Genomic DNA, 18,676 nt, shown 5'->3' with positions numbered 1-18,676 from the left:
AGAGATCTGGAATTGAATGTTGACCGTTCTATGTTCTCACGGAGTATGGATGTAGCCGTGACATGGGTGTGAAGACGTTCTCACGTTGTTGAATGCACGTGGGAATGGTTTGTAGGTGCCTCGTGCTGTTGAATGTTGACCATTTTATTTCTCTGTCTATCATGTCCGGCCCCACGTTGGAGCATATTCATCGACCCCAGATTTTCTACAAACTTTTTATCCGCCGTCAATTAGAGCCACACATCTCTATTACGTGTCTCCAAATAGAAAATCCCGAATGGTATTCGTCATCGTGATGAGTTCAAATCAGTTCTACAACGTCTTATATCATTATTAGAAAGAAAGATGTTTCTAATATACGGCAGGGATGTGCTGATTAGATCTCCACCGTAACACATTGATTCAACTTTTTTTCTGCTGAGCCTCATTTTGGACTTTGAAGAGCTGCAAATACGGTTACGGTGTAAATACATAAAACAATACAATATTTACTGAACCTCAACCTCCCTCTTTCTCCGATCAGTAAACAGGAGGACGGCAAAGACAACTTGAAGCACCATTATTAAAAAAATCTACCAAAAAAAAAATACTCCTGCAGTCTAGTCTGCTCGACTCCAAGTCTGCAACTGCATCTCGACTCTGGACTGACTCATGAGTCATGACATGAAGTCAACAATTAAGATATAGTTAAGATCTCGATGTACAAGAGTAAAGAATCAGCCTTCGCTACCTTATCACCACCACCATCAGTCATATCTGAGACTATTCACGGAGAGAGAAAGGAGAACAAGGAGATCCTATGGAGCTTTTGGAACCTTCCCCTCCTGAACCGTCTGGAGATGACTCCATCCAACTCTTTGATTCCCCTACTTTCCCACTTGCCTTTCACCTGGGACTTCGAGGCCCTCACATTGTTCCCCTCTCGCCGGAAATTGCAGTAGACGGTGCTGACATTGTACATGTGGCAGTCGGAAATTCTATAGAAAAAACTATAGCTTTGCTTTATTGGACGTTCCGGCGTTTCAAAAACCTATATATATGCCTTCTTCATATTCATCAACCTTCTCCCACGATTCCCACCCTCTGTAAGTTTTCCTCCTCTTCTCTCACCTCTAATTTTCCCTGCCAATTTTGCCTCTTTTTCTCAAAGAATTTGTTTGGTGTTTTTTCTTTTTCATCTTTGCTACTGATATTCGGACTTCAAGATCGATTTGTCGGCTTCTTTTTTATCAGTTGGTTCCGGCTATTCATTAAATATTAATCTTCAATTTCATTTTGTTAATCAGGTTTTAGTCTATTTTATCAGTTTCTTCTTCAACAGTACTTACAAATACATACAATCTTCATTATTTTCTTAATTAGATTTTGGATTCCCTTCCTATTAACTTCATTTTGTTTGTGCTTCATTATTAACCAAATTTCCTTCTCTCCATGGCGGTGGGCTAATAAGTTTTAAATTTATGTAGTAGGAAAACTTCCTGCAAATCAAGCAAATCAGGAAACGGTATCTGCTTATAGAAAAGAAGAGATGGAACGGACCAAGAAACTTCTATTTAATTACTTGGGCATCTGCCATAGAGCTAAGGTCTTCTGTCTCATGATTCTTTTGTTTCCAAAAATAAATGATAACTGTAACATCAGTAGTGATAGATCTCTGGATAAAAAAACTGCATATTTGGAAAGAAATATAAAATACTAGGACAATCTGCACTTTCATGTATGTTAGTGGTATGGACCATTTCCTTCTGTATGCAAGGAAATGAGGATTAGTCATTTTATTTGGCATTTAGGATTTATTCGGTCCTGGCTTACCTTAGCTGTCTGCAAATTTGCGAAATCTTGCACCTGAGGGAGATGCGGAAAGAAGACATGGGACAGGGAGAGGGAATCTTTAAAGCAGCTTATGTTCAATAAAAGTGATTGTTAAGTCAGTTTGTGTGAGTTGACATATGCCCTTTGGGGCTAACAGAGAGGTGCTCTGAAACTTCTTTCAACCACTAACTGGATCTTAAGAAACTGCCTTTTGTGCCCTCATTTCCCGAAATAAGTAGTCCCACTCCTACCCCGATTCATTGTCCCCATTCTTGGCTGCTAAAACTATGACCTCCCTAATACCAAATTGGTGCAATGAGGTGTGTGCATCATAAAAATGTCTCTAAGGTGGCAAGAATCTAAAAGTCTAAAACTATTGTCCTCACCTGCCTTAGTTTGTCTATGGTCTTTCTGCTTATAATCTCCGTTGATGCAAATAAGTGGTTTTCTTCTTTCTCAGTATGGTGTTTATGCATGAAAAGGTTGTCTGGAAGAGAAGTCTCCATGGTTTCCTCTTTATCAACTAATATTTTCTCTTACAGTTGATTTGTACGTGAGCCTCCTCCAAAATGTGAAAGGGGATGTGATGATAGATACTTTTCTGGGCAAATAAAATTTGAATTAGAGATCAAGTTTCAGGAATCAGGACCCATTGACGTGTTGGAACTTACTGAGTTTGAGCAATCATGTTGAACAAAATATTTGTTGGTTATCTGCCATATTCAGGAAAAAAGACACAAGGGAATCTATATATTCAGAATGGTTTGGCAAGGAGCCTTCTGAATAATCTTAATGACTTGACCTATAAATGGAGATGGAGAAGTCCAAGTAGGCCTGTCAATACACCTGAAAATCCGCAGCTTGATCCAACATCCGATCCGATTATGTTATAATATTTATTCATTCTAATATAACAAATGTTATATAATTATATTTAAAATTATAAAAAGTATATTTTTACATATTATATTATATATGAATTTATATATATAATAAATTCAGTATGTTATATTTACATTAATTTATTACATATAAAACTTGAAAAGTAATTAACTTTTTAGTTTTTTTGTATTTTAAAAAATTAACACGAAGTCGGATTAAATCTGAATCCAATCTGAGTTTGGTAAGATTCGAATTCAAATCCAATGTCTTCAAATCCGATGGGATTTCGGATTGGATTTGGATGCAAGTTTTCAATAATTTGATCGGATTCGTATTTGCTGAATCCAATCCAAATCCAATCTGATTACATACCTAGGTCCAAGTGAATCTCATCAGAAGGAATTCTGAACCTACAGTGGAGGATTTTTTAGTGTGGTTATGTTTCCCCCTTGTCAGTTATAAAGAAAACATATATTTTATTGATCATAATTTTCTATGTTGCTAGAATATCCAAAAAAAGATATTCTTATGAAGATCAATATACACAAAACATATGTATTATTATGAATATCCTATTATTTATTATCTCATCTCACAAAAAGTAATCATCATGTTGCAGGTTAAAGCAAGCATCATTGCAATTGAATCTGGCCAAGTACAGAAAGGTATTTTAGATCTGGTGAACATGCGTAGCATCAAGAAGCTTGTAATGGGTACAGCATCAGATAAGTAAGTCCTTTGCCTTCTTTTCTTTTATTTTTAATACCCAATGCCATTGATAAGCACACTTTATTTTGCTGCACGCAGTGATGGATCTTGAATTCAAAATTAGGACACCAGTCTTTGTCTCAACCTGCCAAATCTTCTTGGTTTCCCACGTGAAGCTAGGAACCTGGTTAATAACTGGGTCAGGCCTGGTTATGATGGAGCCACCGGATAGGTTCCAGACCAACCAAATTCAATTTTCAACATGCATGCTCATATGAGTGTATTTATTGGTTGGTTTTGAATTGGACGCTAACCGTTGCTACTGAAATCCAGTCTCTGTTATCAACAGAGATGAAGCAGGGCCCTCACTTCTAAAACCAAAATGAAACTTATAAAAATGGCAACAGTAAATAATGGAGACCATGTCTTGATGTTCATTTTGTTTTCAAGTCCATTATAAACAATTTTCCATAATAATGACAAAATACATAGACAATCAAAAGGAAAGGTGACACAATATCAAGTTCTGTAATGACACAGCTAAAAATGTGCAGATATATTAATCTCTAACCCTCTCTAGCTGTGCCTAGAGGATATTCAAGGGTTAAGTAATAAATATGGAGAGCCGAGAGCATGGTACTGAAGACCTATACTTATAAAATGTTCTTGGTCAACCCCCTGGGAGAAAGTTGAGCTGAGTTATTGGCTGCTATTCATGGGTGACTTCTTAATTAATTGACTGCAGATCACATCAGGCCATCAAGTGACATATTTATTCTCCTTTGTTCAACATAACTACAAAAGATTTATTTGGGATTGGTGGCCTTGTAGTGGTCGTTTTGTATATTTTAGGTGGTCAATTTAGAATGCTAATTTGCATGAGGTAATAGATGCATGGATGTCTGGATGATGAATTTGATTGTATTCCTAGTTCAGGATTTTTAATGTATGTCTCTCCAAGAAAAAAAAAAACAAAAAAAACAAAAGAAATAAAACAGCATTGAAGTATGGTTTTAGAAGAAAACTAACAACAAAAAAACGGTTTTACAAGAAAATTCAAGATTAAGATATTTGTATTGCTGGAAAACAATCTTCAGCAGTAAAAGAAGTAAATTATGGCTTGAATACTGATTGAATCAACTTAAGTGGAAATATGAGGGATATGTTTAGGTGGTGATTTGATCAATTAGGTGATTATTTATTTATTTATTTATTTTTGATAAGTTAGGAGATTACTTATTTATTTAATTCATTGCGTTATTTGATTTTTTTTTTTTTTTGTAGATTACCCTAGTAAGTAAGTTAGGCAAGGGATATGTGGGTGTATTTTTCCCATAAATAGATGTTATATGTGTATGACTATGATTTGCAAAGACCAATCCATACATGTCTAACATGCATTTTTGGACCATGGCATATAGAGTTAGAAGGATAAGACCTGTTTTATACCCTATTTGTTGGGACATGGGACCTTCATCATATTGTTAAAAGGCTGTTAATTCTCTAAGTATAGTACTGTAGGGGTACTATTGTAATTTTCTCCTTTTATTTTTATATCCTGTCGCCCTAGTATATATACCAAAAACTGGCGCCGCCAACAGTAATTTAGGCTCTCAGATCTCTCTTCTCTTTTCTTCTCTCTCTCTTCTTTCTTCCTCTCTTCTTCTCTCTTGCATAACATGGTATCAGAGCGGGGCTATCAGATCTAAAAGGAGAGGTCGAGTGAACAGTTTCCTTCACACCAGATTTCCAGATCTGCCGCCCACACCTACTGTTCAGCTGATTGAAGATCAAGGTTTTCTCACGCACTGAAGTAACTTCTCTCCTTCTCTTTTTTTTTTTTTCCTGGTCGTGTGCTAGGGCAAAACCTGTACTAGGTCTATTGGTTGGATGTGAGGTGATCAACACCTCTTTCTTTCCTTTTTTGTGGGGTCGGCTAACCCCTGTATAAACTGTAGGTCGTGAAGGCCTTTTGTGTGCTGCAATAGTAGCTTTTATGGTGCACTGAAGGTCAGAGAGTAACCTGTACTTGCTGTAACAACATTTCTGTTGATGCGTAGGCCAAGAGATGACCTGTATGCACTGTAATAGCACTTGTGTTTTACAGAAAAGGGTTGTTTTTTCGAAGAGAAGAAGGGGTTTCCTTTCTCCCTTGGTGTTAGACCTTTTTTTTAAAGGTTTTGTGCCCACTTTAAGAGTTTTTGAATCTGTAGTCATGAGTGGTGAAGATTCTGCTACATCCGGTGTTTCCTCAATGCAGAATGGAATGAGTAGGGGTGTGGACCTATCCTTTCCCATGGCTGTTATTCCTCTCGATGGCTTAAATTATTTAGAGTGGTCAAGAGGGATCAAGCTATACATCACTGCAAGGGAAAAGATAGGTTATATAAATGGGAGAATTAAAGAACCCAATTCTGGGAGTGCTGAATATGACAGATGGAATCAGGAAAACATCATGGTCATGTCCTGGCCTTTAGTGTCTATGCAACATCAAATAAGAAGGAATTTTATGTGGGATGAAACGGCAAATGAGATCTGGGAACAAGCAAAATCAACCTATTCTGAACTGCATCACTATGCAAAAATCTACCAGTTACAGGCAGAACCGTCCACTTGTAAACAGGGGGAGGAGAGGTGTCTGTCTATGTACTATTCAGACTTGACCTCTGTTTGGAAGGAGTTAGACCATTATCGGAGTGTGGACTGGAAGTGTGATGAAGATGCAAAGTTGTACAAAAAACTTGTTTTCCAGTAAAGAGTGTTTGCTTTCCTACATGGCTTGAACCCTGCATATGAATCTATCAGAGTCCAGATCCTAGGTAGCAAAGATCTTCCATCCGTCCAGGAAGTTTATGCTCTAGTACAATCAGAAGAAAGCGGAAGAAATTTGATGAACAATTCTATAGGGGATGCAGTCGTGTTGGCAACAAAAGGGAGTGTTACTACAGGTGGGGGAAATACCTTTAAGAAAGGGGATTTTCAGAAAAAGGTGGATGACAAGGACAAACTATGGTGTACTCATTGCTAGAAACCCCAACACACCCAAGACACATGCTGGGATCTTCATGGGAAGCCGAAATGGGCTCAAGATCTGAGTAAGAAGCAATGTTCAAATTTGAATAAAAAGTCAGGACAACAAGGTACAAGAAAGCACACCATGGCAAATATGGCTACTCAGGTACTCTACCATAGTTGGTCAAGGAACCATTTTTCTTCCCTTTGGCCTTACCCTGTCTAATGTTTTACATGTCCCAAAATTTCCCATTAATTTGTTCTTTGTTAGTAGTATTACTAATTCCTTAAACTGCTCAGTGACCTTTTTCCCTTCTTACTGTGTGATCTAGGATCTGGCCTCGGGGAAGACGATTGGTAGAGGATGTATAGTGGATGGGCTTTACATGCTGGAGAATAAGGCTAGTCTTCAAGTCACAGAGTCTAAGAGTCAGGTCTATTTATGGCATAGTCATCTTGGTCATTTATCTTTTGAGTTTTTAAAAATTGTGTTTCCAAAGTTGTTTAAGTTAGTATCAGTGTCGGAATTTACTTGTCAAACTTGTTAATTGAGTAAGTAGTGTAGAACTCATTTCTCTTCAAAGAACAATAAATCTAAATTTCCTTTCCACATTGTTCATTTTGATGTTTAGGACCCTATTACTTTACCATCTGAGAGTGGCTACAAGTATTTTCTTACCATTATCGATGATTACTCTAGATATACATGGGTATATCCCATGCGAACCAGGGATGAAGTACCAAATATTATCCAAGATTTTCAGCGGATGATCTTCACCCAATTTCAAACTGAAATCCAAATTTTTCAATTGAATAATGCCAAAGAATATTTTCATAGTGATCTTACGGAGTTTTTTGCTTCGCGTGGCTCACTTCACCGTAGCTCTTATGCCCCAACACCACAACAAAATGGTGTTGCTAAAAGAAAGAACCGACACCTTCTTGAAGTGGCCCAGGGATTACTATTTAATATGAATGTCCCGAAACATTTTTGGCTTGAGGCTGTCCTTTGTGCTACCTATCTCATCAACCGCATGCCCTCTCGTTGGTTAGAGTGCAAAGCCCCACATCAGCTTCTTTTTCCTAAGGCTCCCCTTTTTTCTATTCCTCCTTGTATCTTTGGTTGTCATTGTTTTGTTCAGAATTTGTCTCTCACTCGTGGAAAATTAGATCCTCGTGCCATTCCTTGCATCTTCTTGGGGTACTCCTTCACTCAAAAGGGATACTGGTGCTTTGATCCTATTTCTCGAAAGTTTTATGTTTCTATGGATGTCTCCTTTGAGAGTGGGTCTTTCTTCCCTATTTCTCCTCAAGGGGAGTGTAGGAGTGAGGAAAAACTAGTTTAGCTCCCTCCTCTTCCTTATCCTCCTCCCTTTCGTGTCTTCTTTCGTCGTTACAAAGGCCAACCATGTTCAAGAGCTGTGAGGCACCTAGAAGTTGTACCACCAATGCCATCACTCTCTGGGGGCGGATCATACCCATTCAAGTACCTTGGTTCCTTTTGATGTTCCTGACCCTATTGCTATTGATACTTTTGTTGCTAATGACCTTGACCTTCCTATTGCTCACCGAAAATGTGCTAGATCTTGCACCACTAAACACCCCATTTCCCACTTTGTTTCCTATGAAAACATTTCACCCTCCTTTCGGGCCTTTCTCTCTTCCATTGATAGTGTTCCTATCCCTAAGAATGTGGCAGAAGCTCTTTCAGTACCTGAATGGGCAGATGCTATGAAGGAAGAAATTAATGTTTTACATATAAATGGCACATGGGAACTAGTAGATCTTCCTGAGGGAAATGATCCAATTGGATATAAATGGGTTTTCACAGTTAAACACAGGGCTGATGGCACCTTGGAACGGTATAAAGATCGTTTAGTGGCAAAGGGGTTTACACAAGTGTATGGAGTAGATTATGTAGAAACATTTGCACCTATTGCTAAGATGAACTCCATTAGAGTCAGTTTCTCCCTAACTGTTAATCTTGATTGGGATCTTCATCAGCTTGACATCAAGAATGCCTTTTTGAATGGTGACCTTGAAGAGGAAGTATACATGGTACAACCCCCTGGTTTTCGGGCTCAAGGTAATGAATAGAAAGTGTGCAGGTTAAATAAATCATTATATGGGCTGAAACAATCACCAAGAGCCTGGTTTAGCAGGTTCCATGTAATAAATAGTACAGGAAAGAGGATACAAGCAGTGTCAATCTGATCACGCATTGTTTGTGAAAAGAGGGGAAGGGAAAATTGCAGCACTGATAGTATATTTTGATGATATAGTTATCACTGGTGATTGGAAGGATGAAATTCAAAAGTTGAAGAATTTTCTTGCTACCCAATTTGAAGTGAAGGATCTAGGTCCTCTAAGGTACTTTCTTGGGATTGAAGTGGCCCGCTCACAAAAGGGTATCTTCATTTCCCAAAGAAAGTATGTCCTAAATCTACTCCAAGATACAAGAAAATTGGGAGTGAAGCCAGTTGATTCCCCTATTGATCCTAACCACAAAATAGGCGGCTGTCAAGGTGAATCCATCAAGGTTGTGAAACAGTTCCAGAGACTTGTAGGAAGATTGTTATATCTTTCTATGACTCGACCAGACATAGCTTATGCAATGGGTATTCTTAGTCAATTCATGCATGCCCCTAAGATTACCCATCTTGAAGTAGCAGAAAGAGTTCTCAAATATCTTAAGAAGTTCCCAGGTGCAGGCTTGTTGTTTCAAAAGCATGGACATCTGAAAGTTGAAGTGTATACTGATGTAGATTGGGCAAGATCCCTGAATGACAGAAAGTCAACTAGTGGCTACTGTACCTTTGTAGGAGATAAATCTAGTTACCTGGAGAAGCAAAAAGCAGAATGTGGTAGCTAAATCTAGTGTTGAAGCTGAATATCAGGCAATGTCTCATGGAGTGGCTGAAATTATGTGGCTAAAAAATTTGTTGAGTGAGTTGGGTTTTCCAGTTGATGGACTTATGACCCTATTCTGTGATAACAAAGCAGCCATAAACATTGCTGCTAATCCAGTGTTGCATGATAGAACTAAACACATTGAAGTCGACAAACACTTTATCAGAGAAAAGGTCGTCAAAGGGGAAGTGTGTACTCCTTATGTTAGCTCTGAAGATCAACTTGCAGACATCTTTACAAAAGGGTTACACCACTCACGGCATCATGATTTATGTGACAAGTAGGGCATGATTGGCATCTATGTCCCAACTTGAGGGGGAGTGTTAAAAGGCTGTTAATTCTCTAAGTATAGTACTGCAGGGGTACTATTGTAATTTTCTCCTTTTATATCTTGTTGCCCTAGTATATATACCAAAAGATGGCACCGCCAACAGTACTTTTGGCTCTCAGATCTCTCTTCTCTCTTCTTCCTCTCTCTCTTCTCTCTTCCTCTCTTCTCTCCTGCATAACATTGGCCACAACCTTCCATTTTAAGGAACCTTTTGAATTCCTTTTCTTTAAAGGAAATACTTAAGGACCTGTCTAAATGGGTATAATCCGTATTGTTGAGTGGGAACTCTTCTAATCAAAAGCCATTTGCACTTTTGAGTACTTGATCTTTTTATATACTGAGGAGAGGTGGAATTATTAAACATGTTTTTATCTATATTCAGAATTCAAAGATAAGAATTTGCTGGTATTTGTTGTTACTGCTACCTTGGTTCAGTGTCTACTGCCAATTATTATTAATCAGCTAACCACTTACCAACTTTAATGACTTGCATGATATATTTTCTGCTGCTGTTGGTTATTTATTATGAAGTTTTGCTCCATGCTCTTTCTGCAAGTAGCCAAGTATGCAATTTTTATGTTGCTATGCAGCTGCATGAAGGTGAAGAACTCTACCAAGGCAAATTATGTGGCCAAAAACGCTCCTGCATTCTGTCAAGTCTGGTTTGTAAACAAAGGAAAACATGTCTGGACAAGGGAGTCTTCTGAAAGTCCAAACGTCCTGCCACCTGAAAATGTACATGCAGAAAGATTAAGGTCTAGCTTACCACATAATCATAAACCTGAAATCATATTTAATCCAGAATGTTTTAGATCCACTTCTATTCCTGGGAGAGTATCTAATGGAGTCAGTAGCTGCAATCAATTGGAACAAGATGAAACAGAAGAGACTTTATCTACCAGTGGATCCTGTTCACTAGATAGATTTGACCTAATTGGCACAATTTCTGGGCATGCTTCATCTACTGAAAGAAGGGTGTCATCAGAGTCGGATTTAAATTTAGAGAAAGAAAGACTATATAATCAGCTTGAGGAAGCAAGGAGAGAAGTTGAGGCATCAAAGAATGAAGCATGTGTGGAGCTACTGAGGTCCAAAAAATTGGAATTGGAAGCCATTGAAGCTATCAACAAGGTAGTGTTGATGTTATTCCCTTGCTTACTTGTTAGTAACCTATGCTATACCAGTTCCATAACCACAATTCAAAAACATGTTTCTTGAGAAGACTGCATTCCTTGCTCTACTAGGTCAAAGATTTTGAAGCTTCCTTCTTACACGAAGTTGAGCTCAGAAAAGAGGTTGAGGAAGCACTTAGAACTACTCGACAAGAACAAAGAAATCTCTTAGAAACAAGGGAAGAAGTGATAAGAGATCTACAGAAGACCATGAGAAATGTAGCTATACTTGACATTCAGACCCACGAAGCCATGCGTCGGCGAGATGAAGCCACTGGAGAATTAAGGCTCATCCAAGCTTCCATAGAAACTCTCCGACATGAAGGGCAGAGGATCCAGCAACAAAAAGAGGAGGCCTTATGTCAGCTGAAACGGTGGAGAAGTTGTAGCCAACATGGAGCAACGAAAGGTAAAGGGTTAGATGGGTTTGTCAATCACCTGCCCATGTTCACAGAGTTTTCTCGGTTGGATCTACAAACTGCAACATGCAACTTTTCAGAGAGTTTCAAGATCGGGCAGGGAGGATATGGTTGTGTTTATAAAGGAGAGATATTTGATAGAAGTATTGCTATAAAGAAATTGCATCCGCATAACGTGCAAAGCATATCAGAGTTTCAACAAGAGGTGAGCTTCCTCTCCTCCCCCCGCCCTCTTTCTTGTGCATTTCCATTAAGGCTTGATACAATAATAACAATAACAACAACAAAAGATAGAAGCCATCTTTTCTTTTCTTTTTTTTTTTGGAATGGCAAATGGAAAAGCTGCTTTCCCCTGTCTATTACATGAAGACTACAATTTTGGGGAATTTTTCCCCATTAATCAATATGTGTCAACCAACAGATCAGCCATTGGATTTTCCTCTTAATTCTTTTCATGGATCATTCACCACACCATAATTTTTCTAATCATCCCAAAGAAAATGAAATAGGCGAACTCCTTTGAATTATTAGATGAGGATGCTTTTCAGCCTAGGATATCTAATTGGGAGGACATGTCAAATGATGGGCTCATTCCTCTACCATGTATTCATCATGTTCAACATTGAAAGGGTTAATGATTCTTTTTGTTCTGTTCAGGACTCGGGGTTTCTTTTTCTTTTTTTTTTTTTTTTTTGAGAAGAGGTAAAGCATGTATTTCATTAAACTACCCTTCCAGGACTCAATTTGTTCATAAATAACATTGATTATAATAAAGAAATAATGATTGCATTATTATCGGGCTTTCATTGACAAGCCAAATAGCATTCCTCATATGAATTTAACATCTTCTGTTTTCATACAAGCAGGTTGTAGTTCTCAGCAAACTACAGCATCCTCATCTAGTGACCTTAATTGGTGCCTGCCCAGAAGCATGGTCCCTTGTCCATGAGTACTTGCCAAATGGGAACCTCCAGGATCACCTCTTCTTTAGGAGAAACAATCCTCCCCTGACCTGGAAGACCCGAATGCGAATTGCTGCCAGAGTTTCAAGTGCCCTCCTCTTCTTGCATACTTACAGACCCGAGAAAATGATCCATGGTGACCTTAAACCTGAAAATATCCTTCTTGATTCAGAATTCAACTGCAAGATTGGAGATTTTGGGATTTGCAGGCTTGTCCCTGAGGAAACTGCACGTTGCCCAAGTTTTCGCTGGAATACAGAGGGAAAGGGTGCATTTCCATACATGGATCCAGAAATAGAGAGGACTAGAGACCTGACATCCAAGTCTGATATCTACTCCTTTGGGATCATTATTCTACAGCTACTCACTGGCAGGCACCCAGTAGGATTAGTGAGTGAGGTGCGCCAGGCAGTGTCTTATGGAAAGTTAGCATCAATCTTGGATCCATCTGCCGGAGAATGGCCTACATTTGTGGCAAGGCAACTGGTAGACCATGGTTTAAAATTCTGTGAGTTGAACAGTCGTGATCGGCCTGAGCTGACACCAGCTATTGTGAGGGATCTGGAGCAGTTGCATCTTGCTGAAGAGCGACCAGTGCCATCTTTCTTCTTGTGTCCAATCCTCCAGGTGAGTGATAAGAATTACCTTCTTGGTTCTTTGGACTAGGCTAAAGCTTTTTGACATGGCAGTATTTAATTATGTTGATGGTTATTAGATGAGAAAGCTCTCATGTGTTCTCCCTAATGTGTGTATCATCATTCATTGACTTGAAAGTAGAAAATGTGATTTTTTTCCAAACTTTCCAGTCAAATGTGATAGACATGTTCTGATTTGTTAATTGAGAACTGTTGGCATGGAACCTTAACTTGGTTACAATGGCTTGGATGGGCCATGACATCATTGAAGCAAGACATCCAAACAGCTAGAACTGCTGCTTTTGTTATGGGTTATAAGGGTGTTAAGGATGTTAATCTTAAATCCTTGATGCCATATCTAGTCTGAGTCTGAGATTATTAAGATGGGTTAGGCCTGTATCCGGTCCACCCCTCCCAAGATCCCCAGATAGCTGGTGGGTAATGGCCTTTTTTTTTGGGAACGGCATTAAGGTCATTTGGTATCCTTAGGTTGAAGAGTGACAAAAATGAAAGAAACCCTGTGGTCTCTATTATTGGCATTCAGCTCTGTAGATTTTGGTATGAAAGTGTCTCATCTCTCATGATGTGTAATGTAGCTCACTTTAATGGGATAAAATGCCACTCTTGCAGGAGATAATGCATGATCCTCAGGTGGCAGCAGACGGTTTCACCTACGAAGGCGAGGCATTGCGTGGGTGGTTGGCAAATGGGAGGGAAACTTCTCCCATGACCAATTTGAAGTTGAGCCACCTGCATCTTACACCTAACCATGCACTTCGACATGCTATCCAACATTGGCTCTGCCAGTATTAAAATCTAATGTTACCGGAGTCTAATGTGCACACACGCCGATGCATGTTTTATCATTTCTGATCTCTACATGTATATGGATGGTTTTACATGCATGCATGTATATATTGCATCCAACATTGGCTCTGCCAGTATTAAAATCTAATGTTACCGGAGTCTAATGTGCACACACGCCGATGCATGTTTTATCATTTCTGATCTCTACATGTATATGGATGGTTTTACATGCATGCATGTATATATTGCACCCATCTTCTCTTGGGCATTCTAGCTGATTTATAATCATCATGTTATTAAGTAATGGGCTCATGCTTCAGCCACAAGGTCTATGTCGTAAAGTTATTATTTAACTATTAATGAGTTTTATATTGGTTTTTCACGCATATCATATCCATATGTATCTTGATTTTTTTCAATGTTTCGCGAGTGTATCTGACAGTTTGTACTCCACATAATTGTCAAAATGTGTTTATACCTTATCCCTGGTCAATTTTACACTTTTAATCACCCCTTCATGGAAATCTAGGCATAGCTTTGGATTTACAAGCGATAAGTTGACTGCACTCCACCTCAGAATTCTGAACTCAATTGCAGACCTATAAAAATTCAAAATTATAAATACCTTCACCTATAACACTCATATCTGTCCGTAAATTGGCATCAATTTCAGACCAGCACCTATTCCAACTGTATGGTGGAGCTAAGATTTTTAAGAGTGGACTAAACAGTAAAAACCCCTTACATTTATGCATGATTAGACATCAATAAACATGTCAATCATGCTAAAATGTTGATATGGCAAGTTATTATACACTGGTTAAACAGAAGCAACTTGGCCAAACATCCTCATAATGCTTGCATTCCATATCTTTACCAAAAGAAATGCTTGCATTCCATAGTTTCTGATCCCCAGCCTATGTTCATAAACAGAGTTTCCTAATAAGCAATTTGTATGCTAATCCATTATATAGAAGGGCAGCTCACAAGGCCAGGCTTCCACCAAGATTTGAACCCCTATTTGCAACTTTACCCCCGTATGCTAATCCATTATCCCCAGCCTAGGTAGGGATAGATGTATGCAACTTTACCTCTGTATATATAGAGAATCTGTTTCCAAGATTTGAACCCTGATCAGGTCACAATAGAGCAATCAGGCAAAACACTAACAAATGTTTGGTATAGGACATTAACTGTCAGAGCAATTTAGTGGCATTGAGGTCAGGCAAGTGATTTGAGGACTTGCAAGAGCAATCATGCTACAATGAGGGCGTCCTCATCCATCATCATAACATCTATTCAAGATAACTATGTAACATGAGAGAGAGATAGAATTTTATGAAAGCTATTCAAGATTACTCTGTAACAGGATTCTTCAAAGATGCATTCAATAAGAAATCCACTTTCAATGGTTTATTGCACTCAATAAGAAACAGTCTTTTTCAATACCCTATCTACGGGCTAGTAATGGGTTTACCGTGACGCCAATGAACGATTTCAATCGACAGATAAAATCGACAAAAGGAGAGAGAGAGAGAGAACAACCGTGTCGGTTTAAAGGAATTTTAGTATTTTACTGTTTAGGTATGGAAAAAGCCTTTGGGGCCTTTGTGACATGGTAAAATCTCGGGCCCATAACGCATTAACACGAGAATGCGTGTTTGACAGCGGCCACTTTGTGGTCTCTGCCTATAAAAAAAAATGGAAAATGCCAAAAGGTTAGGCCATTTTCCTTCTTATCTCCCTTCAGGAGTTGTTTCCACTTTCCACCACCTAGAATCCGAGCTCTTTTTCTGGCATCTGAAATATATCCATTCCTTAAACATTTAGGCAATTTTAAAAATTCCATACCTGCTTTCCAAACATAGCTTTATTCATTTCATAAAACATTAAAACCTCCGTAACCCCTGTCCTCCATTTTGTCTGTTTCTGCATCAAACAAACTTTCCACTTGTTTGTATCAATCTTTCCTTTGTGAATCCACCCACCCCCACCCCCACCTAGAAATTCTCGCAACATCTCCACCCCCATTGTATGAACTGGAATTGCTTGTGCAACTATTTAATAAGTGTTGTTCTGTGACAGTAATTTAACTCTCTTGTTTCAACAGTAATTTAAAACTCCATGAAGCCATTCTACTCTTCACTTTTTCTACCATCTCCTTACAAGTCCCCTCTTTTTGCATTCCAATCCACAACTTGGCTCCCAAGTATTGATAATATTTTCACTTCCATTATCCTTTGAAACATCTTTTCTATGTCTTCTTTGAATGTTACTGCTAAAAAACATTCTAGACTTAAACAAATTGATTTTTTGCCCACACCTCTTCAAACTTTTCCAACACTTCCTTCACTCTTTGTAATTGCTTCACATCTGCCTTACAGAACATGTAGTCATTTTATGGTGAGAAAGGATGCCCTGTACCTTAACCCCTTATTCCGTTGAAAATAATGGTGAATGTCATGTTATTTTATTATTACGTTATCAAAAAAAAAAAAAAAGTGGTTCGATTATTAGATTTAATGAAATTGTCTTTGGACATAAACAAAAAATTTAGGGAAAAAAGTTGCCTTTGGAGTTTGAACAAGCGCTGCTTTAACCGTACATGCACCAAGCCAGGAGCCTCTAACTACATCATTTAGTAACTTCATTAAAGCTCGAATGCTTAACAAACACCTCTATCAGTCACTCAACAAATGTAGTGAAGTAATATGTAGACTAGCCATCTACTGCAGTGGCTATACAAACTTATAAAATCAACATCCTTGCAAGATTTCGTCCCTGGTGAAAAGCAGTGAGGCAGTAATCTGATTTTCAGTATGGTTGAATGGATGATCTTTTTCCACAGAATATTCAATCTTAAGTTCATCCATTTGACCACCCAAAAGAGGTTTTGATTCTCTAGTGTTGTCTTGATCTTCAAGTTCTTCTACTAGCAAGTCCTCCATCTGCTTAGTGGGTGCAATGTTTTCCTTGGAACTAATTTCATCATCATATTTGTCAAGCCTCCGACCTTGATTAGAGACATTGCAAGAGCTTGAATCTTTTGTTGGGTTGTCAAGGACCACATTGCAATCCTCATAAGTCGATTGTGTTTTCTTGGCGTTTTGGGTTAAATCTGCCTCCTTGGAGGACGAGAATTGATCGTCTTGGTTGCCTGGATTGCAGTAGATAGAATTAGACCTACTGAGATATGACCCTTTGAAGCTTCCATCTGCTGAAGAAGATCGTTGGCAGAAGCTCCCAAATCCTTCAATACCACGTGTGAGCTTTCGAGCTTGGTTCCTCTCTTCCTTGAGGAGAGGCCCTTTATCAAGTAACTTCAGTACCCTCTCGGATTTCCTTCTAACAGCAAGGCCCCAGTTGAATCTGTATTAAAACGACAGAATCCACCTAGTATAAGTGGCAAAAATAACAGAGACAAGAAGCAAACCAATAACCCAATAAAAAAGATCTTAGATTGGATTAGGGACCCTTTTTCATCGATGTACTGAAAGGTTTCCATCTCCCCAATGACGTTTTTGTCGCTCTGAAACTCCTCCGCAACGCTCTCGGGTCCATGGGTCAGAAGGTGTTCCAATAAAATCACAGCCTTGTAAGCAATTCTCCAATTTTTTCTATCAAATCTCGACAACCTGAATCACATGGAGTCATGGAATGAAAAAGAGTTAGAGGTGAGGGACTGAGGGGTAAAATCCCACAAATTGAATTACAAAAGAAGAAACCCAGGAACCTTGTATGAAGAATGTCCACAATCCTCCAATAATCATCCACTTCAAAAGCCGCCCGCGATATCAAACCCATAGTTCGGGTATCCGGTGCCCATGGATCACCATTGGTGGCTTCTTCCGTTAAGCTTCAATCCCAGCCCCCCCCCCCAAAAAAAAAAAAAATAAATAAATAAGTGAATGAATCAATAAACCCAGATGAAATAAGATGCATGATTAAAGCCAGATGAAAAATCAAACTCAAAAACGTGTATCGAGATCGAATAGAAAATAAGGGAAGGAAACCGATGTTAGCTTTGAGTTAAATGATACTCACAGTTGAGCGGGTGTAACGTCCGTCAGGGCCAATCGCGCCGTCCTGATCTTCTCTTTGAGGAAAAAAGAAGCATGTTTCTTAAACTCGTGGAAGAAAGGAGTACCCATGGTGCTGTTGTTGTTTCCGAGAATCGACATGTCTGTGATCGATGAAGGAGAAAGAAAAGGAAGATCTTAATTTCTTTGGGGGGAGGGGGGAGGCAATAAAAAAAGGAGGAGAATTTAGTATCGATTCCTTTCGATTTGCGTAAGCAGGAAATGCAACTGCTCCGCTGAAGCAATAAATGTCACCTAAAAGATAGAATGCAGACGTAAGAAGAGGAAGAAGCAGGAGAAGAAGTCAGCTAAGACCTGAGTGATTAAAATGGTGGAAAGAATTGAATGAGAGATCTGGACAGTAAACTGGTTGGGGGCCGGGGTGGGGACATGAACCGATGAACGTCGATGTTTCAACCTATACTTGTAACTTGGAAGGTCCCTTTCGTGTTTCGGCTTTCGATTCCAATGGGGCTCGTACAGTCTAGACCCTGGGCGGCCTTCGTCTCTGAAGTCAACATCGATTTTTTGAATTTGAAAACCACGGGCACCGGCAAAATAGAATTTTGCAAAATTAAAAAAAAAAAAAAAAAAAAACAGAAGGAAATTTAGCAAAATAAAAGAGTAGACGTTTCTTCTATTATTGATAAAAAAACAATTAATGACTACGGAGGGAATATATCCTGGAGACAACACGATTCCTACTCCTACATTATATATTTAGAGATCACATCTCCGCCGTCTATTGGAAACATCTCCCGATGATAGTACTAGTTTTGGTGATATCCGGAGATATTTCCAAAACACGACAGGAATGTGTTATGAGACATTGTGGGGCGGAGATGTGATCTCATTTATATATATACGCACATACATCTCACCACAAGACCGAGACCCACCATGTGCGGGTAAAAATCATGTTAGAACTTAGAACGCAGGGGTACAAC

The 18,676-nt window shown here is 38.8% G+C and overlaps 2 protein-coding genes across 4 annotated transcripts; one reads left to right on the top strand and one right to left on the bottom strand.

Annotated features, from left to right (window-relative positions):
- Positions 1–522: 522 nt before the first annotated feature.
- Positions 523–14,117, top strand: LOC104594552 (U-box domain-containing protein 33-like). Of its 3 annotated transcripts, none has more exons than XM_010254884.3 (7): positions 523–1,085; positions 1,467–1,585; positions 3,314–3,423; positions 10,246–10,786; positions 10,900–11,451; positions 12,113–12,835; positions 13,474–14,117. In XM_010254884.3, the coding sequence occupies exons 1-7, from the start codon at positions 800–802 to the stop codon at positions 13,654–13,656; spliced, it is 2,514 nt and encodes an 837-aa protein (XP_010253186.1). In that variant the 5' UTR covers positions 523–799; the 3' UTR covers positions 13,657–14,117. The 3 variants fall into 3 exon arrangements, with proteins under 3 accessions (XP_010253186.1, XP_088755051.1, XP_088755052.1); XM_088898925.1 differs by having other exon boundaries at positions 947–1,085; positions 1,470–1,585; XM_088898926.1 differs by lacking the exon at positions 1,467–1,585 and having other exon boundaries at positions 947–1,085.
- A 2,151-nt stretch (positions 14,118–16,268) lies between these two features.
- Positions 16,269–18,233, bottom strand: LOC104594551 (ENTH/VHS family protein). Its single transcript, XM_010254883.3, has 4 exons — positions 17,695–18,233; positions 17,384–17,506; positions 17,124–17,285; positions 16,269–17,019 (listed from the first exon to the last, which is right to left on the bottom strand). Exons 1-4 carry the CDS (start codon positions 17,829–17,831, stop codon positions 16,407–16,409), a joined length of 1,035 nt encoding a protein of 344 aa, XP_010253185.1. The 5' UTR covers positions 17,832–18,233; the 3' UTR covers positions 16,269–16,406.
- Between the last annotated feature and the right edge of the window lie 443 nt (positions 18,234–18,676).

This window comes from Nelumbo nucifera, chromosome 2 (genome assembly GCF_055504915.1).
Source record: "Nelumbo nucifera cultivar China Antique chromosome 2, China Antique-T2T, whole genome shotgun sequence".
NCBI classification, from domain to species: Eukaryota; Viridiplantae; Streptophyta; class Magnoliopsida; order Proteales; family Nelumbonaceae; genus Nelumbo; species Nelumbo nucifera.
This window is presented reverse-complemented; position numbering and strand designations above follow the sequence as displayed.